The sequence below is a fragment of the Pezoporus occidentalis genome, unplaced genomic scaffold, assembly GCF_034315485.1.
Source record: "Pezoporus occidentalis ecotype Australia unplaced genomic scaffold, CSIRO_AGI_Poc_V1 ctg7, whole genome shotgun sequence".
Lineage (NCBI taxonomy): Eukaryota > Metazoa > Chordata > Aves > Psittaciformes > Psittacidae > Pezoporus > Pezoporus occidentalis.
The window spans coordinates 10,729,164-10,752,837 of record NW_026916052.1 but is presented as its reverse complement, the minus strand read 5'-3'; the positions used below and the strand labels follow the sequence as shown (position 1 = coordinate 10,752,837).

Here is a 23,674-nt window from a genome sequence, read left to right as displayed (position 1 = left end):
GCCTTTCTCAAAAACATTCTTATCAACATTTTCCTCAGGAATTAGACTACAGCGTAATTTAGTCAGCACATAAGCATATTAATTTTTCATTCTGCAAGCAGGTATCAGCTTGCAAAAATTAGCTGCAGCCCACGAGCTCTCGTTTGCCCCCATACCCAGCTTCCTGGGACACCATCCTGCCACAGGTCATTCACAGCCATGACCTTGACACACAGGCTCTCCAGCCTGATAATGCTCAGGATCATAAGACCAGGGCTCACCAGCAACATGCCGTGGAACACAACTGGGAGGCTGAGCTGGGGACAAGGAAGAGACACACCATGAACAGAGTACTTGGATTTCACTTGTGCTTTTCCATGTCGTTCAACAAACCGTGCAGAAAGCAGCCAAAAGAAGTATTCAAGATAGAATGATGTGTCTACTGTCTTTGAACAACCAATTGATCCCCCACACAGAGTCCCTCACTTCCAAGACAAACCTACCCTTGTAAACAGTGGCCACCACAACAGCAAGGGAGGATGGTAATAAATGACCCCCAGCGGGGCAAAAGCAGGCTTTTCCAACCCAGTACGAAGTTTCACCTACAGTCCCCATACTGGTCAGCTTCTCTGGAAGACAGCAAGACTCAGAAGTTATGTCTATAGGGGAAGATACTCTCAAGGCAATCAGAGAAAACATGCAAGACAGTCTGGATCCAGTCAGGGCTCTCCTTCCACCCAAAGGCTGAGCAAAGACTAGCTCTCATGGACAGGAAAAGCTCCTAATTTTCCTCAGCTCCATACAGTGCAGTTGGGATTTAGTCTTACCCAATCGCTTCTACGGCGGGACAGGCCAAGCGTCAGAAATGCTTTGCTTGTAGCACATATTTGCCATTGACTCTGCCTGCACAGGCAAGCAGCTTAAGTGTCCTTTTATCCCAACGTCTTGCATGAACTGCCAACATCACAGGCCCAGTGAGAAGCAGGTAACGTGAGTGGATATGAGAAAAAGAATCTGAGCTTGCAAGATTCATTACATCTTTACAACCTTGACCAAGGCACAGTGATCCATACAGTGATCATTGCACTGGGATTAGTCTAGAGCTGAGCACTGAAAGAGAAACTGCACAAAGCAGCTGATAAATCACGAACAGGCCCTGACCAACCTGATCTGACATTGAGCTTAACTCTGCTTTTGGCAAGTAGTTAGATTAAATGACCTCCAAGTATTCCTTCCAATACAGCTATTCAGCTCTATTCTTGCAATAACTCATTGCACCTGACTGTTTCTAGCTGTTCTGCATGAACCGTACGTCCATCACAAAAACTTAACTGGAGATCCTCACTCTTTTCTAAGCTCATCCTGAGCTACAACCTCATCCCAAGGTCAGTTCCCACCTGCATTGCCCTTATTGCAATTAACAGGAATCCTGACAATCTTTGGGATGAGATGAACTAGAGCAGGGACTACTGAGTTTCCCATCACAGTGGTTACTGTAGGACTCAAGTTGTTTCTTCGCACAGTGCAAAATTGGCCTGTTTTGACAGAGGAACAACTTCTTCTCCATATCAAAGGATAATTGATAGCACATACTGGCAGAAGAAACCCCTCCTGTATTAGTCCTCCCCGTTCTCATTCTGAAATGAGGGAATGACCAAAATGCTGAGCGCACTCATCATCTACTCCCCCCCCACAAAAAGCCTTAGAAACAGTCTAGTGAAGGTCAGAGCAGAAAGTCATGCTTTACCAAAGCTAATACTTGCTGTAAGAGTACCATACTTGCTGCCTACATAACACTGGAATGAGGGCCAGACAGCTTGACTTGTCGTGAAATGAGTGTTCAATGCAGATGTTCTTTTAGGAGAGTCAGGAACATTTAGAGCTAGTTAAGACATTTTAAAATAGCAATTTAAAATATAACAGTGAAAGTACTTAACAAAATACATTAACCAATTTGTTGGTTTGTATGAGAAATTTGTACACTCCACTGAGACGGCAAGTGGTAACAGCCCTAGGGTCTGTCTTTTGAACCGCTCTCTCCAGAAGACAAGATCAGACCAACTGCATCAGACCAACAGCCACTTGGCCCAGGAACCCCTCTTCAAGCAGTCACCATAAGCAAAAATAGGAATAAGACAAACTTGTATGATTCTTTTCCCTAAGACTGTTCTACCTTTTCCCTCGTTTCAGCCAAGGCTTGTCCTGAATCAGACATGTATGAGAATTATGAGAAGTTATCTTTCTGCAGTAACTAATGACCTTCTCTTCCTACTAATCATTCAGTCTCCCATGAGCTTTTGGCACCCACAATACCCTGTGGCAAAGACTTGGCTCTTCAGGTCAGCCACTTGCTTAGAGAACTGCATGATTTTCTTCTGAATCCGGATTTATCATCTTTATTTAATGCCTCTCAGTTCTGTCCCTATCTACCCTCCTTACAATTTTGTAAACTTCTAGCCTACCCACCATCATACACCTCTTCTCACAGACTAGGGACAACGTAGGCCCTCCTCTGGAAGCTCTCGGGAGAACTGGCTACACAGGATTTGGAGAAGTCTGAGGTTCTTAATGACTTCTGTGCCTCAGCCTTCACTGGCAAATGCTCTGACCACACCACCCAAGTCTTGGAAGGCAGACACAGGGACTGTGAGAATGAAGACCCTGGGCCCACTGTAGGAGAGGATCTGGTTCAAGACCATCTTAAGAACCTGAACATTGACAAGTCCATGGGCCCTGATGAAACCTATCCACAGGTCCTGAAGGAGCTAGGAAATGAGGTTGCGAGGCCACTGTCCGTCATATTTGAAAAATCATGGCAGTCAGGTGATGTTCCCAACGACTGGAAAAAGGGAAATATAACCCCCATTTTCAAGAAGGGGAAAATGGATGACCCGGGGAATTACAGACCAGTCAGTCTCACCTCTGTGCCTGGCAAAATCTTGGAGCAGATTCTCCTGGAAGGCATGCTAAGGCACATGTGTCCTGGGTTCCGCAGTAGCAGTCATGTTTTTCCTTTGTGTTAACTGGTACAGTGCTGTGTTTTGACTTCCAGTTTGAGAACAGTGTTGGTGAAGCCGATGTTCTCGGTTGTTGCTAAGTGATGTTTACCCTGACCAAGGACTCTGTGAGGCTCATGCTCTGCCAGGGAGGAGGGGAGGCTGTGAGGAAGCAGAGACGGGGCGCCTGACCCGGGCTAGCCGGGGAGGTATTCCATACCACAGCACGTCATGCCCGGGGTGAGGGGTAACTGGGAGTGACCCGGAAGGACGGGGGTTTGCGGGTGGAGCTCGTTTCTCTTGGCCGGTGGTATCGTATTCTCTTCCCTTGTTATTTTCCCTTGTCGTTGTTGTGGCTGGTGGTAGCGGTGGTGATTTGTTGCTGGACTGTTTTTGTCTCAACCCGTGGGAGTTGCACTCTCTCGACCTCCGGGAGCGGGGAAGGGGAGAGCCCCGGTGCGGGGAGGCAGGGGGGGGAGACGGACACGGACCTCGATTGTTGTCAGCTCGGCACCACTCACTGGGAGTGAGTGAACAAGCTACCTGACTGGGTTTAAACCACGACAACATGAAAACAACAAGGTGCTTGGTGGCAGCCAGCATGGCTTCACTAAGGGGAAATCCTGCCTGACCAATTTGGTGGCCTTCTATGATGGGGCTACAGAACTGATGGACAGGGGTAGAGCAGCTGATGTCATCTACCTGGACTTGTGTAAAGCGTTCGACACTGTCCCACATGACATCCTTGTCTTTAAATTGGAGAGACATCAATTTGATGGATGGACCACTCGGTGGATAAAGAACTGGCTGGATGGCCGCACACAAAGAGTTGTGGTCAACAGCTCAGTGTGCAGCTGGAGACCAGTAACGAGTGGTGTCCCTCAGGGATCAGTGTTGGGACCAGTCTTGTTAAATGTCTTCGTCGCTGACATGGACAGTGGGATTGAGTGCGCCCTCAGCAAGTCTGCCAATGACACCAAGCTGTGTGGTTTGGTTAATATGCTGGAGGGAAGGAATGCCATCCAGAGGGACCTTGACACACTTGTGAGGTGGGCTGATGCCAACCTCATGAAGTTTAACCATGCCAAGTGCAAGGTCCTACACCTGGGTCAGAGCAATCCCAGGCACAGCTACAGGTTGGGCAGAGAAGGACTTGGGGGTGTTGGTCGATGAGAAAATGAACATGAGCTGGCTTCAGTGTGCACTTGCAGCACAGAAAACCAACCATATCCTGGGCTGCATCAAAAGGAGCGTGACCAGCAGGTCGAAGGAGGTGATCCTGCCCCTCTACTCTGCTCTTGTGAGACCTCACCTGGAGCATTGTGTGCAGTTCTGATGTCCTCAACATAAAAAGGACATGGAACTGTTGGAACAAGTCCAGAGGAGGCCCACAAGGATGATCAGGGGACTGGAGCACCTCCCCTATGAAGATAGGCTGAGAAAGTTGGGGCTGTTCAGCCTGGAAAAGAGAAGGCTGCGTGGAGACCTCATAGCAGCCTTCCAGTATCTGAAGGGGGCTTATAAGGATGCTGGGGATGGACTATTCTTTAGGGACTATAGTGATAGCACAAGGGGTAATGGGTTAAAACTTAAATAGGAGAAGTTTAGATTGGATATAAGGAAGAAGTTCTTTACTGTAAGTGCGGTGAGGCACTGGAATGGGTTGCTCAGGGGAGTTGTGAATGCTCCATCGCTGGTGGTGTTCAAGGCCAAGTTGGACAGAGCCTTCAGCAACGCGGTCTAGTGTGAGGTGTCCCTGCCCATGGCAGGGGGGTTGGAACTTGATGATCTTGAGGTCCCTTCCAACCCTAACTATTCTGTGATTCTGTGATTCACTAGTCTTGCATCTTCCTTCCTGCAGAAAAAACTTGCCACAACTTGAATCACCCCTGTTGCTCCTTTTTAAAGCTTTTCCAGGTCTACCTGGACTATTATTTTATACGTGGCATTACAACTGGTTTGTTCTTATGTGCACCCCTTAACATTCATCTGTATTGAATTTAACAGGTAATGTTTTTGCTCTGTTACCCAGACTTATAAGGTTTGTCTACATATCCTCACAGCTGGTCCTGCTCCTTACTAATTTGAACAATTTAATGCCATCAGCAGATTTTGGCAGCTCACAGCTGACCCCCTTTTTCAGGTCATGTAGAAATCTGCTAAACTGCACCAGCTCCCCAAGAGCTCCTCTGGTGATTGTTCTCTGCTGCAAGAACTGAACATTTTCTCCTGCCCTAGTTTCTGAATTTAAACCCACATAAGGATTTTTCCTCCTGTGGGATGGCCAGGAGTGATATTTGGGAGGCAGCAAGTGAACATCCCCTACTCTGTGCTAAGCTTCAGGTCCCCAGCTTGTTCAGATGGGCTCTGGGTCTCTCACTCATTACATTCAAAACCACTGAATCCCTGTAACCACATCGGTAATGTTTCTACCCCACAGACAGGAAATACACAGGTACATTGCCTGCTTGCCTATACCCATTCCTCATGCACCTCATGCCTGCTAAATTAAAAGGGGATCTACAAATACACCCGTGCAGTTTTAGCAAGATGCTATTCTCCTGGTTTCAGGGCAACCTAGAGCCTTGTGCAAAAGACTGCTAGAGAGATCTTTTCTGCTTAAACCTGACTGCCTGACACCAAGCACTTCATGGGTTATCGAGATCTAAGGAAAAATAGACATTGCTTCTAGCAGTTATTTTCACTAACTATACAGTCTTTATGATGTGACCACAGCTTTTTTTCCTCACAGGAATTCTCCCTCATTTACTGCACAGAATAGTTGGATTATTCACAGTTACTCAATATTCTGTTTTCCTCTTTGATTTTTCTGCATGAGGCAGTATCTAATCCCAGCTCTGGAAAAAGAATTAGTCTCTTTCTCCAGTGTTTTTCAAGGCTGTCATCGCTATCAGATACCCAGGCATGTCAGAAACATTCAGATGTCAAATGGGGAGAAATATGTGCAAACCCTGCCAGAGCTTAGACATGCAGCTAACTGCTGCCACCCGAAAGAGAAGCACAACTGAAAGCCAGACCTGGTTTGCCTCTTTTGTCACCTGCAGCACCAGGGAAGATAGGACATTTTGCCCCAGGCTTTCCCACGTGCCTCCTGACAGCCGAGTATAAAAGAAAAACTTGAGTTGTCATTATGGGCTTAGAAGTAAAGGCTGCTCTGGTGGACAGTGCTTTGGGTCCTCTATCCATGACCTAAAATCTGACCTCTTTTGCCTCTCAAAGCTAAAATACAGAGACACCAAAGCTTCCCAAATAAAAAGTCAAAGGACATATTTACAGCATAATCACAGCAACTTTTTCCACTGCAGCATCACAGCACCAAGGAGATGCTGGCTGGGAGGCGGTCCAGCCCCCACTCACAGCAGGGCTAGCAGCAAAGCCACATCAGGCCACCTGCAGCTTTGTCCAGCTCTGTCCTGAAAACCTCCAGATCCACTCTGGGTATCTTTTCCCATGCAGCACCATCCCTCCTTCTTCCTCAGGCCCAGCACTCCATGGTGCAGACTGTGGGCATTGCCCCTTGATACACTGCCTGGCACTACTGGGAGGCATTTGGGTCCTTTATCTTTGCAGCTATTTTTCAAGTACTTGAGCACCTCAGCCAACCATTGCTAGACTACCTGCCCCATCTGTCAGATCAACATTTACCCTGAATTTCTTTTAGCAGCTAGGATACCTGCAGGATTCCTCCTTGTTACCCTTAAAGTCCGTCTCAAGTCTTTGTTCCAGCTGGGCTTTTGTCTACTTTATTTTGTCCTCAGGCACGTTAGTGATGCTTTTATACTTCTTTATTCTTCTATATTCTTTATTCTCCTATTATCTGTCCCAAATTCCACCTCCTGTATGCCTCCAGTCTGTCCCAGTTGTCTTGAAATGCTGTTTTTCAAAGACATTCAGCCTGAGGCAGACAGCTGGTGTGGAAAATTACAGCCCAGTCATAGCTTCTTAGAGTTCAACTAACTGAAACAAGGACCTTATAATGAGCAGGGTCAGGAAATCTTAATAATTAGTAACTCTAGCTTTCCCATCAATAATTATTTACCGTCACCTACTACAGCCAGTTCTGGCCAGAGCCATATAATCTGTTTATGCAACCCTGAAGTGTATTTGTGTCACCCAAATAAATATAGCATTGATCTATCTTAGTAAATGAGTGCTAGTGCTTACTCTGTTTAGTGTTATTGTATTATCTTCCAGTATTTCTGCAGCCCCACTCATTTTTACTTTATTTCCATTATTTTAATATTCTTTTCTCCCAGCCACGCTTCATTTTATGCTCCCTAACCCTTACTGAGTTTTCCATTTGGATTTTTATTACATTGAATATCACTTGCTAGTACCCTGCTCCACTTCTCATTTGACCTCAAGCTGTTCTCTGCCTCTCAAGCTCCTTCTCCCTTTACTCTCCCCCTCTACCTCACACACATGCTGATCCCCTACATCTCTCTCACACACAGTCAGTTCCTATCTTCATCTTCCTTCTCAGATACAGCTCTTCTGGCTTGACACAAGCTCTTGTCCATAACCATGCTACTCCACCACAATCCAGTGTCACACATCATCTTCCTTCCTGCTGCAAGGAGAGACCAGGCTCAAGTATAGCATTTCCCCCATGGATATTCACTCCCTTGCCCTCTGCACTAACCTCACCTCCCATCCCCATGGCAGGTAGCTGCCCTTACCAACACAAATTTGACAGCCCAGCCCCACATGCAGACATGTCCTCAGTCCACCCCCAGAGCCACCAGTCTTTCAAGGCTCTGTGAAGCTATTCCTTTCCCTTGGCTTTGATAGATGGGAGATGCTCTAAGCAGATCTGGTCGTGGTTTGAGCTGGGTGTTGGGTTGCTGTTAGGTTTGTTTTCTTCTTCTCAGCAGGGACCCAAGATTACTGTTCTACCTGTTACAGAAATCATCAGCCTTTCCTGTAGGACTGAGGTCTGTTTATCATACCCACTCCTCCCACCCAGCTGCTGTAAAGCAGTGCAGACATCTACCCCTTGCTGTTTCTGGATGCCAACAGCAATAGTGGGAGGGACATCATGCTGAGCTCCTACAGCAGCAACCAGGAGGAACAATAAATCCAGCAAACTCAGAGAAAAAGCCCCCACACCCCATATTTTTGCATGATCTTGGGCAAGTTGCTTCGCAAGCTCTAGCAAAAGCAGCTCTTTCCTGAACCTACTTAGCCTCCCACCGGCCCATGAGATACCCTGAAAATATGTAGAGCACCATGAATATTGATAAGATAAACAGGACTTAGGAATGAGGAACCAAGAAAGCTGCTGGGGAATGTTTTCTATTTTCTTTGCCTGGGGGAAGCACGATCGCTATCCGTTCGCTTTGGCAACATGCACCCACACAGAAGGGAAAATAGAGGGAAGCTGGCAGAGTGAGAGCTCCAGTGCAAGTCTACAAGGACATACCGCAGCGAGATTTGCCCACATCACATGTATCTTAAGAGGCAAGGTGCACAGTTCCCATGGTGGCTGACATAAAATAATATATCCAGGAGCTGTCAGGCAGCTGAGGCTACAGGATCACTGTCCTAACAACATCATCCACTGAACTGATCAGTGAGCCTCCCAGACATCTCGATCAGCCAGATGGTCTCCTATCGCCACGCAGGCTGCTCGGTACGAAGCATATGGCCTTTGTGCGCCTGTCTTCTGAAGTGTCACCTAATTTGTTTTTAACTGTTTAAAAACTAAGTGCACCCTCAACCCTTTAGCTACTCGTTTGTTTGCTTCATTCTGTTAGTAAGTAATGAATATTTCAAAAGGTCTTATGAGGCACTGTCTAACAACATACTCAGTAGTTGCTGTGCTGCACGTTAATAATTTAACACGCACACCCTAGAATAAAAATGAAGCCTGGAATAGCATATTGGTATAACCTTCATATTACACCTATGAGTGCAGGCACACAGGAGGCTACAGCAAGGGGCTTCTGAGACTGCAGCAAGATGGCTCAATGCATAAGGACCTCCCCGTTCACACCTCCTTCCTCTCCCTCTCACACTTTTCCACCCCAGTGACTCTGAACAGCAGCTGCTTCCTTTTCTTCTTCCAGCTCTTCCCCTTCCCAATTTGCTCCACGCACCTGGAAAGGCTGCTTGTCACTCCAGGAACACAGCAGCAGTCAGGGAGTCGTGCCACCGCTAGGTAAGTGATGCTTTATCACGGTGTCACAGGCTGACAGTCATGGATGTGTGGACGTCTCCCTGTACATCGAAGGGGTAAGGGACAGAGCCACTGCAGAGGACAAACTGTACCTTCACCTTCAACATCCCTGCAGAAAATTCCCTTTCTTTCAGGGGAATTCTCATGAATGTATGCTATTGCTAATAACTGCCTTGTTTGCTCATTCAGCAGCCCTCCTTCCACAAGCACCCTCACAGTTATCAGTATGGATTGCCAGAGCCCTTCCAAGGGAGCCAGGTTTCGCAGACAGGCATGCAAAAGGGAGCTTTGTGCCTGTAACTATTTTACCTGTCAGCTTGCCTGTACATGTTGAGTGGTATCTGCACATACAAACTGACTAGGAAAGCACTGAGCCACCAGGCAAATAAGGAGCCACTTTGTTCACCCACAACTAAGGTCACAAAGGCAGGAGGAGGGTGCTGGACTCAGCAAATACAACTCTAAATATTTGAACCAGACAACAAAAGCTCTGCCAGATTCAAATTTCTGACTACAAGATTTTATTTTTAATGTATGAGAGCATAAGACTACAATGGAGGGAGGGGGGAGGGGAGAGAAAGCAGAAAATTAACACAGGCTTAAATGGAAACACCAACTTCACCTCAAGTAACCTGGCATCAGGAGGCACTGCTGGGTAACAACGCTGCAAACACAGGCCAAACTTTAAAAATAGTAACATGGGAATTACTAGCATACCTGCTTGCTATTCCCTTCAGCTCTGTAACTCAAGAGGGCTCTGCTTCTGTTAAGCAAAATGCAAGGCACATACTGTGGGTAGCATTAGCCTTGTGAGTACAGCACTTCCCTCACTGCTAAAAATAACCCTTCTTGTCTCTGTACACTAGACTTTGCAATTGGTTTTGGTTTTGTCTTTAAAACATCAATACATTTTCATGGCAAGCTAAGAAAATCTGCTTCACCACAGTGAAACTATGTAGGTAGTTATACACCCTGTCTACTGCATTCAATCCAAGACAGTGGCTCGTGTCACCACAATGTTTTCCTGCTTCAGCTTCATTTATCCTGACAATACACGTGTGACAAAAACAGCCCTGGACCATTACTGCAAGGGGAGCTGATACACAGAAGCGACTTTCTTACGAACACACAGGAGGCTGCTGGCAATACAGCAAGCTTAAATTCCAGTTTGCAGAGCTGAGAAGATCCCTTACTGACTGCTCTCTTTCCTTCATTGCAGCCAAGCTCATTTGTATTGCAACTGCCTCCGTTCCAAACAGGTGAAATCCACACATCACCCTGGTACTTCACAGAAGCAATAGCTTGGGAAATCCCTGTAATTTCTCACAGGGTGATGCTGTGCAGCTTCTTGGCTGTGAGCACCATCCCTCAGCTCAACCAGAAACCTGCATATCTTCCTCGCACTGTTGAACACCACTGCGATGCTGCAGCTGAATGGAGCCCTGGCCGGGGAAGGAGGAGGTTTGGAGGCAGTTCAAGCTGCCCTCCCCTGCAGAGCAAAGGATTGCCAAAGCAGGAGGGGTTGATGTGCTGGCAAGGGAGTGAAAGGACAGACTGACCAGAGCCTGGGGCCCATGGCATCAGGCACAGTAGAGCACCCCAAGGAAGCAAGCACAGCAGAAACAGTGTGAGGCTTGCTCTGTAAAGGTTTAGGGATATTTTATTTGGCCTTTCTACTGAGCTGGATCAAGCTCTGGTCCAGCATAGGCTGGCAACACCTGTAAGCAGGCATGTCAAGGCTGCATTATGTGGCCAGAACAGCCAGTTTAAAAAAGTACATGAAACTAAAAATGGATTAAACACACAAGAAATCCCCCTATGTGTTACTTCCTTCCCAGAGCAGCTGTAGTGTTTTAATAGCGCATTTGAATCATCCAGCTCTTTTCAGGCTACCCACTGGGTTGGAAACCTTGCAGTCAGGCACTCGGGTTTCTTCTTCCCTACCAGCTGGGTCAGAAAGAGCCCCTCAAGGCTTTCTGCCATCTCCCAGCCAGGCAAAACCAAGAGCTAATGGCTTCATACATGAAGCCTTTTAACAACACTCAGGATCCAATGTTTCTTGTTTTATTTAAGTCCATTAAAGCCAGCTCACACAGCAGCTCCGCTATTGCACTTGTCAGCAAACACTGGTTGAAGCTGACCTTCACTCAGGCCACAGCATCCTGAGATCTGATAACAACTCAGGCGTCCTCCAAGCCTCACCCCAAGCTCAGAAATGCACCACTTGTCTTAAGGATTTCAAGCTCTGTTTGCTGACAGTGAATATTGCATACCTGAGCCCTTTATTCTTTACTCTTAGCTAGTTACCGGTGACTGCCTTTCCTTGGTTCATTGATTTATTCCCTCCTTTAGCCTGCTGTGGATGACCTTGCTCTGATCCACATACCAGGAAGGCCACGCTCTGCAGCAAAGAATCACATATGCCCTGAATTGAGGCACACAAATACACCAAAATGCCTCTCCTCACTTTAAATAGCAGAAAGGGCTGCATACACATTACAGACAAAGGATGAAGCAGTTGTCAGTGTTAAACACACATTTTATATAATGTTATCTGCTGCATTTTAAAAGGAGTTGTTGGAGTAACAGAAGGTGGTTTAGGAGGTTTGTTTTGGTTTTTTGTTTCATTGGTTTTAATTTAGCCCATTATTTTTAAAGGACAAAAAAACCCTGCTACCTGCTATACAAATCAGATGTTAACATCATCCTGTAAGAAAAAGGCAGTTTATGTTATCATAAAGCCTGGATTTTTGTTGTTTTTTATTTACTGCTATAGCATCTAGCAGTCTCAAGCATGACCTAAATAGGTGCACGCCATTCATCCTGTCTACACCCAGAAGATTTGCAAGAATGGCCAGTGAGTTGGGAGCCTCAAATTCATAGTGCTCCGGGTGAAAAATATTGTGAAGAGTGTAATACTTTTTTAAATAAAGGTCTTTTCAAAGTGCCCCATGCTGGAACACCAATAAACCAACACCCTTCAAATCAGTAGTTAATTATGAATATCTCAGCTACTGACCTCAACAAACTTGCAGCAGAATAAATAGCATGTGTTGCTAGTAAGAAAAAATCCTCAGGCCGGGCAAGCTTCAAGGTAGACTATTCAGACTACAAGAACTTTGTATTTGCCAATAGAGTATTCCTCTCTGGCATAAGAAATGGTGTTTATCTAATGCTCTGGAGAGATAAAGGTTATTTTCCCATTAATAATAATAAACACCTTATTCCTATTTGAACTTTTGAACTATACCCAAAGAACAACAGTCCTTCTGTAGGATTCCTACTTGTTACATCTGCCATAGCTTGCCCTCACAAGTGATCTTATACTACACAGTTCACATAAGCTATTCTAATTTTTTCAAAGCTATTTTAAAAACACTACATTATTTATTACTTCAGCTGGTGAGCAACTGAGAGGTGATGGAGGAGAGAAAGAGATAGAGAAACACGAGCAAGGCTCCTCAGCATTCATCTACGTGTTTGCCTTACACAGTGAAATGCATTAATCCTCAGAAATTAAAGAGGTCAGTGTGCTGCTTCTGCCTCTGATGTATTCAGCTTAGACAGGACATTTGCTGCCTGGTAGCAGGTCCAGCTGGGAGGAAAAAATGTTAGAAAGCCACTGAATCAGCCAAGAGACTCCCTGCAGATCTGCTTCATTTTTCCAAGTCACTGCCAGCTTCCTGTAGTCTCCTCCTGGATGTTTTTAACATGTCAGCTGCTAAAATGACCGACTCCACTTCTTTAGGAAACTAGGAATCGGGGAATAAGGAAACTGCTGTCCTGAGAAGCTCTGCTGTCAAAGCTATGAGGGGTACCGGGACTTGAGATGAAGACTTTTGCTGTCATCACCACAATAACCAAAACCTGTTTTGATAATGTGACCTAATGTTAGATGCAGCAGAGTTCACGTTTGCTTTTCTACAAGCAACAAACTGTCTAGTAGACAAAGCTTTGGGTACACTGACTGTTAAGAGCCCTGTGAAGAGGTGCTGCTCCTTACTTTTCGACACTGCTGTTAACTGGTGATATGCCCACCTGAGACGTGTACAAGGAGGAAGCACAACCAATGTCTGAGCTTTCGGCTATGGGACTTGCTGACACCACTTCAGGCAGCCACTGCATGAGCACATGAGGATCTGCTTTACATGAGTCCCAATAGGAACAAGTAGGCAGGCTGCACTCGCTGAAGCGCTTCTCTTTCCCCAGGCATGGATGGATAGGCACACTGCCATGATCCAAGTAGTGATAGCGCAAGAAGTAGGAATTAACAGCCAGTTTCCATCATGGCAGTGGATTAATGCAAAGTGCTGGCTTATACCTTCTTGTGCAAAGCACTCCTCCAAAATTTGCAAATCAGAAGACAGTCAGGCAACAAAACCACAGACAAGAGAGATTTAAGTCAGAACAGGATGGATGGGACAGAAATATCAGGATGCAACAAGCTGAGTGGGCACCAGAACAACAGATGAAGTAGAGAACTCAATCTGTTTAGTTAATGCCAACAAATAGGGGGAAAATATTTTGTGGTATTTACATTGAATATAAAGGTTCACTGATTTGATATCCTTAAGAAAATAACTTCAAGTCTTCTCTGTGCTCTCATGGAAATTAGTTTCAAGCACTTACCTCTGCTCAGCTTCCAGTTGCCTGACACGTGACAAACAGGTTGGGATCGCCTGCCTTTCCAGCACAGCCCCATTCCTTCTCTGGGAACCCTCCTGATACCCTGTGCTGGGGGAGGAGGGTGGTCCCATGAACTGGAGAGTAAGATACTGTTTACTTTGAATAACTCCCAGCAGCACTCACACACTTCTTTTATGAAACAAGGCCTGTCCAAAGCTCTGCAGAGAAAGCAACCCCTGGTTATGTGTCTTTCCCGTCAGCAGTATAACAGTCCCAGATTGTGTGGGAAAGATGTGTGGGTAGCTGAGCCACACACCTAATCTGTCATTTACAGAAAAAGGATATCATGAAAATGTTGTCATTTTGGTTTGCTCCCCCTAACCTACAAACACGTGGCATAGAAAACTGTGGATTCATCCCCCAAATGCCACTGCACAGCATCAAAAACTTCTGCCAAATCTTGAGCATCAACAACCATTCATTTATTAGAGTTGTTTGCTCTCAGTAAGTGACCCTTTTAACAATGGGAAGAACTCAAAGACTTCCATGATTTGAAGACAGCCCAGCATTTGACAGCCTTTTCCTGTCCCCAAAGGGCAAAATTTGGAAGTATAATTGCTTGGAGTGTTAGCTAGGCTGCACTGCAACACACTTCCAATCCAAACGCATTTCAAAAGCCAGCTTGCTTCTCTCTGTCCTCAACTATTCATACAAAATTTGTTTCTAGCACCCATCAAGAACTGTTTTTTCCAGTAGGCTCCCTCTGTACTGTAGCAAAGCATGGAAGCTATACATGAAAGCCCCGTCAACTAACCCAATTTAAAGGAAGGTTTCTTTCCAGTTAAGGAAACGAGTAGCCTGTATTTAAAAGGATAGAAGGTAAACTACATGAGGTCTAAACCCAACAAGAGTCAGCATATTTTATCTAGCTTGTCTACTTCATGGGTTTCTGTGCACAAGCAGACTTGGGGTGCTACAAGCACCAGGGGAGCTCCACATGCTGCAAAGGATGCACCAAGGTCAGTGTAGCAGAACAGGAACACGGTCAGCTCCAGCATCTACAAATGTTATTCTCCTGATTGCCCCGACCTTAACGCTTTTTATGACAAGGATGCTTCCAAGGCTTTTCTGTTCCTGAAATTGCTGGAGGCAGGAAAGGAAGTTTCAGTTCTTGATCGACAGAGTGAACAACTTACAAGTGACCCCTGAGAAAGCATCTGAAGAAACCATCAAACAATCCAATACGCATTATAAAAGATTCAGGACTCCATAGCCTCGGAGTGCCTACATTTCTTACCTTATGATTTTTGAGCATTTGAGACCAGCAAAGTTCAGACAGGGAGGAAACATTGAAAGTGGAAGGTCAGCATACACCTGTACCATACCTGCTGTTTGATCTGACAGCTGCTCCTCGATTTCTAGTTAACAAGAGTCAGTGGTTGGATGCAAAGGCTCTGAACAGTCCTAATGTTATTTCTTAAAAAAAGCTAACCTCACACATGGGCCTGATCTGAAATATTTGAACAAACTCCCAGAGTTTTAAGCACTTTCTTTCAGGTGCTCCCTGCCTAGAAAAATAAACCCACCCTCCTAAGGAAGAATCTGCTTTTATGAAAAGACAAGAGGCATGGTAGCCTAACTTTCTTCAGCAAAGAAAACACAGCACTATGTGGGTTAATCCGATTTATTTGCTGTCTTTTGAATGTTTATCTTTGCTGATGGTGCAGAGGTGGCATAATTTTGACATACTTAAATTTCTGTTGCAAAAGGGATGAGAGCACTAGAGAGGAATTCTGAGGGAGGGGAAACAGTTGTTAGAGCAGATACCAACCGCAGCCATAAATAAAAACTGTAAGAAATACAAGTACCAAATGAATTAGGAAGCAGCTAATGAGACCATAACTGAAAAAGTCATACTGATTTTAGGAAGTGCTCATATTTTCAGATTTGAAAGGTAACCAGAAGGGGACGAGGTAAACAATTATCACATCACTCATCCGGGTATCAAACTTCTAATTTTTTTGAAGAGTTGACATTTTTTAAACACATTGTCCTTGTACCAAGGACAGAAAACCCAGCCTCAGAGTGATAAAGTGCTGAGCTGAATGCACAGCTTCATAGATGAAGAAATAATCAATACGTTAAGTGGTAGCCCTTGACCAAGGCACATCAGAGGACAAAAGAAAGAGCAGGCACTTGAGGTAGACTATTGGAATTCCAAGGATTTACCATTATAAAATATGCACTACTGTGGTGCATTGTTGATATGGAAACAGAAATACCTCTGAAATAAGTATAAAGAGGGGAATCTTGCAAACAAGTTATAGTTTACATAGCTATTTCCAACATGGGATCATTTTATTCTTGTTTTAAGTCTAAACCAGCACCAGAAAAAATCCCCAAAGAAATACATTAAAGTATTCCTGATGACTGTGAAAGATCTATTAAAAGGACAGCTGGAGTTTAGGAGGCATGGGTCCAGATAAAAGAACTTTAAACAGTTTAATTCTCTCTCAAAAACAGACACTGTCTGTAATAGCATATATACACCTATACTTATTTGAAAGACTTACTTTTCAGGTACATATAGCAGAGTTATTTTTGTTTGAGTTGACAACATGCTCCTGTCCCTCCCAAACAAAAGAGCTCCATGCTGTTTCAAAGCTGAAAAGCTGCAGTATTCCTTACTGGCAGTAGCAGCAGAGACTACGCACATCACAACCACTGCAAAATGGAGAAGGGTGATGACACATCCTACCAATGCTCTACCAGTGCTTGACACACTGGCTTATTAGCAGCCCAAACACTGGATTTGGGGTTGAGCAAGTAAGCTGTGATTACACAAAATCTTGTATCTGCATTACTCCTGAAGAACCAGTACTCATCTCTTTGCAGGGCCACTTGCCTGGACCCTGCACAAAGCCCAGTGGAGTTAATCTCTGAAAAGCACTGAGCTCAGGAGACATGGATGGGTTTTTTTTCAAAAGGACACAAAGAAGGGCTCCATTCGGTGAGTTTGCATGTCTGCCACCAGTTATTCCTTGTTTTGTTACTTGTGTTAAACCCTCAGGTTGCTCAGCAAGAACATTTCTGCAGCCCTGCAAATGCTGCTGGAGTGTCCTCCAGATATGTGGGGAAAAACCTAAAGGCCACGTTTCTCCCCACCCCTCCCAAATTTAAGAGAAATTGCTGGGTTAGGTCTAGAGCTTTGTTCTCTCCGTATATTATGTGGTTGAGTTGCATTAGCACACTGAGGAAGACTTGGGAAAGTGAAGAAATCAGACAAAAAATGAGTAAGCTTCAGCCGTATGAGGCCATAATTCAGAAGACACTAAAAATTACAGCATCCTTTCTAGTCTTTGGATTCATTTGCTATTGGCAGCAGAGCCTCTGTGGCAGAAATAGCACCAGATGACACATTCACATTTCCACTGAGTAGTAAAAAGTCCTTAAGAGAAATAATCAAGCTGTTAAATTTGAAGGAATGGGGAAAATTAATGCAGACTGTGAACAAATGCACCATGACAGTACTGGAGGCAGCGGATGCTAAAAGCAATTTAATAACTACTGCTTTGGTAGGCTTGAAATTAAGACTGGAGACACACAACAGAAAACATGCAGTTCACTGAGGATTATCAGTTGCAAGAACTAGGTACAAAACTGCCCGAGGTCCCAGGCACAGGTTGAGATCAAGTATGGTACAGTAGGCAAACAAGACACACGAGCCTTTATATTCCTGCATAGGGTCTGCACAACCACCACTGTCACAAATTGGCTTCTTTTGCTAGGTGACAGGGACCTTTCAATGTATTATCACTATTGGGATTCCCTCTTTGCTATAGATTGGTGTATTAAATAAAGGCTATTTCTGATTCTGCCTCAGGACAAGCAACACAAAGGGAAACACCAATCTTGAGCACAATCCTGTCCTAGACCTGCATGCTCCAGTACTTAATATATCTGACAGTACTCACTGCTCAAATTGCCACAAGCTCCAGTATGACTATGGGTTACATAAGGGAACAAAGACCCATCCACAAAGCCAAGGCAAGAGTTAAGGCTTTCCTGATACTGATGTAGGATCCTCCTTTCAGAGGCAGGAAAGCTTCTTATGCTCTTGTCCCACTCTGCTTCCTAGAAGGGGTGGTCAGACAAGTCTCTGTCCTGGAAATGGATCAGCTCCTACTTTCTTTTTTTTAATAATTAGTTATCAAAGTCCAACCCAGTATTATACAGTCAGACCAAAACCTCTGCTAAGGGCTACCCTGGGATGCTTTTTATTTTGAATTTAAGACATCCAAGTTTACTACTTAACAAACCTGTTAACTGCACCTCCAGAAGAAGTTTCAGGCTTAGATACATTTTCAGAAGTTCTCAAATTGCTCAGTTTCTTTAATTTTGAACAACTTATTCCAATTTTTGTTGGAAACCAGAGAAGTCTGTAAGTACTGCAAGCTAATAGCTCAGAGAATTTGGTCATTAGTTCCACCCAAAAAAAAGGGGCAAATAAAATCCCATCACACTAGATAAAACTTTGTAAGTAGCAACTTCAACATTTCAGAAATACTCTGTGTTTATGCTGACAGCAGAACCCTACAGTGGAAAGAATAATTTTTTGCAGCACTAGGTACTTTCTAGGCACATTTCTCCAATCTCTCTCTAGCTTTTAATAACAATTTTAATTATACTTACTATTTGCTTACTGCCAGAAAAAAATAGTAGTAACATGGAAGTAAATAGTGGAGTTGTATACATGTAGCTGGTACTGGTAATCTGATTTGACCACTACATAAGCATGTACTGACATGACGGCAATACATAAATATACAAATCAGTATATATATATATATAAATATTTTTTTATTTATTTATAAAAATTGAAGCAGATATCTAGATTTTTAAGGCCTTTTGTTATCTTGACTAAAACAATCTAATGGGAACTTATCTTGAAAAAAGCATGCCATTTCAATCTGGGGACACTAATAGATCTCACCTATTCCCTCTAGCAAGCTCAAAGGGCTCCTTGCCTGAGCACTGAGGTGCTCTACCTTCTTCCATCCTTCAGGTTTCCTTCCTTTATCATCCAGGCATTCCTCCTTCCTATGCTTTTCTCCAATACACAAAAAAATCCCTTACATCTTTAAGGTCCTTTCCAAACCGAACCATTCTATGATCTTTCCTTTTCTTCCCATACAGAAATACATGCTGCAGAGCAAAACTCAGAAGAGTTTTCTTAATGGGCAACACAAAACAGGTAATTTTCTTTGTGTTTTTTTCCCTACAATTCCGAGTAGGTCTGACTCTCCCAACATCCTTTAAACATATGTGCACAATGCTGGCAATTACAAACCTTATGTAGCCAAGAAGCAATTAATTCTTTTGTTACAGCACTTCACAAAGAGGTTCAAGTTCAACTGTTTGTTTAGAATGAGACCTGTATCTTCTAGTTTCCAACCAAGAGGCTCTCTGTTGAAGTGGCCCACATGATTTTTTTACCCTGGAGGTGCATATTTACATTAAGGCTGTCTTAAACCATAAAAACCATCATAGAAATAGATTGCTGAGTAATTCCAATTTAATATACACTAGTACACCAACCAGGGTAAAGTGCTAATTACTCTTACCATAATGACTCATCGTCAAAGAAATCTGAAGTGCACCGAAGGAGCAGATATTTTGCCCTCCTGCTCTTTTTGGTCATGTTCGCTTAGAATAGGGAATGTTTTCTTCCCACATTTTCTCCAGATGTTTCCTGCATGAATGGCAACCGTAAGAGTAAAACCCACTATTGGGAATAATGGGGGGAAGGGGTTAAAACCAGGCTGGCAGAAGAGTGGCTCATCATTCCCCTGTGCCAGAGGAATAACCTATTCTGTCTACTGCTGCCTCACAAGGCTCAGTAAATACGATTACAAACACTTCCCTCTTCTTTCTAAGCCAACTAGAAGAGCAACCATGGGATACACCACACTGTTAACTCCTGCTGTAAAACATGCACAGGCTAATTATGCCATGAAGCAGACCCCAGAAACACACACTCTTGCAAGCAATCTTTGTACACTGGAGAGGCACCTCAATAGCAAAACGAAAACCTCAGCTTCACTATGTATTTATAAGAAGGAAATTCAATTCTTTTCACTAGCTGCTTAAAAAGCTCAGAGGATGCTCTCATCGCAGCCAGACTGGGCACTTCTCAAGAAAGCTGTCCAGCCAAGGCAGTGAAGAGCCTGGGATGTAAGATTTAATTTCTAGTTGTTTCAGTAACACTGTGCCATTGACATGCCCCTTGAATACTAGCAGAGCCAAGAACACCCACACAGCATAAAGACATAAAGCACAATGAAATCTCCAGTGAATGGGTCGATTCTACCCTCATGTACACCAACGCCAAGAGTATCTCCATTAAATAAAAAGTAGCAAGAGTAAGACCCTGTAAGTCTCTAATAAAATCAGACCAGCTGCAGACAAAAGCTATTTAAAATTTGGTTTTGCTCACTGACACTGGTAAGACAGCAAAACATGTACAGCTGGAAGACAGGAAACCCTTCATGGAAGTGACTGCCCCATCCACACAAGACAAAAAAATAGTAAGGACTGTCCCAGCTGGTCACAGAAGGGGTAGAGTGCTACTTTCTGCAGCTACTTCAGTGCAAGGCAAATAGGATACATAACTGCAATTATAAAGGACAAAAAAAACTTTTTGACATCATAAGTGAAGTCACAAAATGTATCTGTAGACATGAAAATTATTAGAACCTTTAATGTTTCAGTGTTTCTAAATATCACCTCAGAGTATTGCTCTCAGTTGTTTCAGTCCATATGTTAAATAAATCTGAGCTAGGGAACAGTAACCATGCTCAAACACTAACTCAAAACTAAACATTGCTAACAAGTTTCAATCAAAAGGGTTGGTTTTGTTTTTTTACCATTTTAGACATCATAAACATGGTGTTCACAAAAGGCTCTCAGTAGCTTACAAACCAACAGGCTTTCTGGAAAAAGGCCTATGAAAATACCTGCACAATCAAACACCAGAATTTTGCTATTGACTAAGACTTGTTTTCTAACACCATTTATTTCTGCCTCCAGAGTTAAGTGAAAAATCTAACAAAAGGCTCCTTACCTCAGGAATTAAGGAAGCTTTTCCTGTAACTCTCTCTCCTTCAAGAGATGATATTGGTACAAACTTGGTCATTTAGATCTAGCTACTTCAGATCCTCTGCAAGAAGCACAGACCAAGGAGCAACAATCTCTTTGTGGCAAGACAGGTCATTCACACAGACCTTTCAGAACCAGACATCCCTCTGATGATGCTGACAACAACAGCGGGCAATCCCAACAAATACAGATGAAATCACAAGCTCCCCTCAATCTCCCTGGAGCAGAGATTCTACTTCACAATTTTAAAACAGTTTGCTGGAAGACCCCTGAGGAAACCAGAGCTGAATTACAACTTCAGCAAGGTACAAGCTTTAAATTTAAGATGCTGCAGGCAAACTGACCAACCCTTTCCTCAGGGCTGCTGGAATGTTTTGAGATTCAGAGAGGTACAGGAGGAGAGAAAGGCAGAGTGCCTGATAGACCCCCTTCTGCCACACCTTCAGCAGAGAACTGAGTCACCCAGTGTAAGCCCTCCCTTACACTCACGTCTTGTGGAAGCAGCAGCATTTATCTGAAATAATTCCCAAGCCTTCATTTTCTTTTTTTTTTTTTCCTTTTTTAACCCCCCCAGGGCACAGGGAAGGAAGGCCTCATCTGCAGAAGACTTTAAAAAGTGAAGATGTGCACCAGATTACAGGAGTATGACTCAGTGATACTGGCATATTGAAGCCAATTAAGGTCTCTACATCTGGATTTCCATGTACTTACCACCTCACAGGCTTCTCTTTTTGAAGAGCAAATCCATTTATCAATCTACTCAGCAACAGTAGTCTTGTGAAGTGTACATGTAACAAGTCACAAGTTGTTCCATTTATTTGAGTAAATATCTGGTAAATAAAATCATCAGTAAACATTACAAAATTAAATACATTAAAAAAGCTTGCCAGTATACATAAAATTCACAAACATGTACTTCTTTTGAAAAATAAAATATGTTCAGAGCACCCTTGATATAAAATGCCTGACTAGTGTCACCTACCAGTATATGGTAGCTTATTGAACATTTTCATGGGCATTTTCCAGGAGGGAGCAGGGATCTCTTTTCTGTTCTCTTTTACAAGTAACAGAGCCCAACTTAAGAAGTCTCCCCACTTCTCAGGGCAAAGCCATAAACAAAGACTGAAATATACTTTGCCCACTTTAACAGGAAAGGAAACTGCATTTAACTAAGACCACATCACTAAATACAAGCAGTGCTTGTAATTAATTTTGGTAGCACTGCCTTTCCTCCATGTGAAGCAGCTTTTAAATGGTGATAGACATTTCTCTGGATATCACTGCAGGCCCTTACTCAGTATAGGTTAGCACAGTTCCAATACACCATGAGGTGGAGAAGAAATGATCTGGCAAAGCATCAATCAAATAATTCTTAAGTCTACAAATTAAGCCCTTAAATTTCCCAATTCTCATATGCTGCAGTCTAAATAAGAAGATATGATGAAATTCTTCACTGGGCTGCTTTAAGGGTATTTAGAAAAATGGCAGCACGCATTTTAGTAATCTTAATTGGTACCTTCTGGTAGCAAATTTGCAAGAACCACCACTTAAATAATTTACTGTAACAAACTTCCTTCCATCCATGTGAAACAGTATTCACAACCCACTTTATAATTTATGTACAGACAAGCACAAGAAACTTGACATCCATGAGTTAAATGTACAACCAACTTAAATGTTATCCAACTTGTTGCAAGGAGAAGTCTCCTAGCTCTGTAAATTTATAAGATCTTCTGGTTCACCAAGCAGGCTTGCTGCCCCTCATCACTAACTCTTGGATTCTTCACTTGCTTCAGTAATCCTCAAGTGAAAGTTGAGCAGCATCCAAATTGTTGATATTCTTGATGAAAAAATTTTGACACTTAAAAAAGAACCCTTAAAACACACAAAAGAAATTCCTTGAGTCAAAACTGAATGAAATCAAAAAAATTGTGAAGAAAGACAATTATTTTAATAGAGGTCTTGTATTCAAAGTCCCATTTCCCTTGCCATGTCTTTTACAGAGTGCTACTACTTCGAGTTATTTATATACTCTTCTTTTGAGGGGGACTGAGTTTCCTCATTCCTCTTATCCGAGTTAGCAGCTCTTTGATAAATTCCTACGAAAAAAAGATTAGAAAACATGAGTAACTTTTATGATCCCGTAATGCCATGATTTTGGGTTTAAAAGAAAAAAAAAAAAACATCAAGGGAAGTGATACATTTTTATCTAAGCTTTTACTGCTAAGCTGGAATTTCTCTGGCCTGATCTCTAAGAATCTTATATGCATACTCTCATCACACAGCGGAGGTGTGAATAACTAGCTTTTCCTCTCAATGAGTGAGTGTTCAGGCTAAGTTACTAGCCACCTTTCAGGCTTTTACTACACAGGCCCTTCTACCAACTGCTGAATCAAGCGAAATCTATGGCTGGATACAATGCAAATAATCAAGGATGACTTTCACAGTTTAAGCCCGCACAGAAATCCACACTCCTGCCAACAGAAGTGTTTCTCTCGCCACTCTCAGTTCTGGCACCAGCCTTTTGGTTGGCTGCATACTCAGCTGGAACAGAAAGCTGATCCAGCTAAAATCTCGACTGTTTTTCCTCGTGCCCTGTTACTTTCAAAGCTGGTTCAGCTCTCCAGTGAGGCTCACCACACAGCCCCACACCAGCACTTGTGCCAGTCTGAGCCAAGGCAGCAACAGAGCCAGAGGCAGCACCACTGGGTTATTC

The 23,674-nt window shown here is 43.6% G+C and overlaps 1 protein-coding gene across 1 annotated transcript in view; it reads right to left on the bottom strand.

Moving 5' to 3' along the window:
- Positions 1-21,749: 21,749 nt before the first annotated feature.
- PPP1R14C (protein phosphatase 1 regulatory inhibitor subunit 14C) overlaps positions 21,750-23,674 on the bottom strand; it is a 54,759-nt gene continuing 52,834 nt past the window's right edge. Inside the window, exon 4 of the mRNA XM_062641649.1 lies at positions 21,750-23,057. Coding sequence (XP_062497633.1) covers positions 22,983-23,057 — 75 coding nt within the window. The 3' untranslated portion in view covers positions 21,750-22,982. The remainder of the gene's footprint in view (positions 23,058-23,674) is intronic.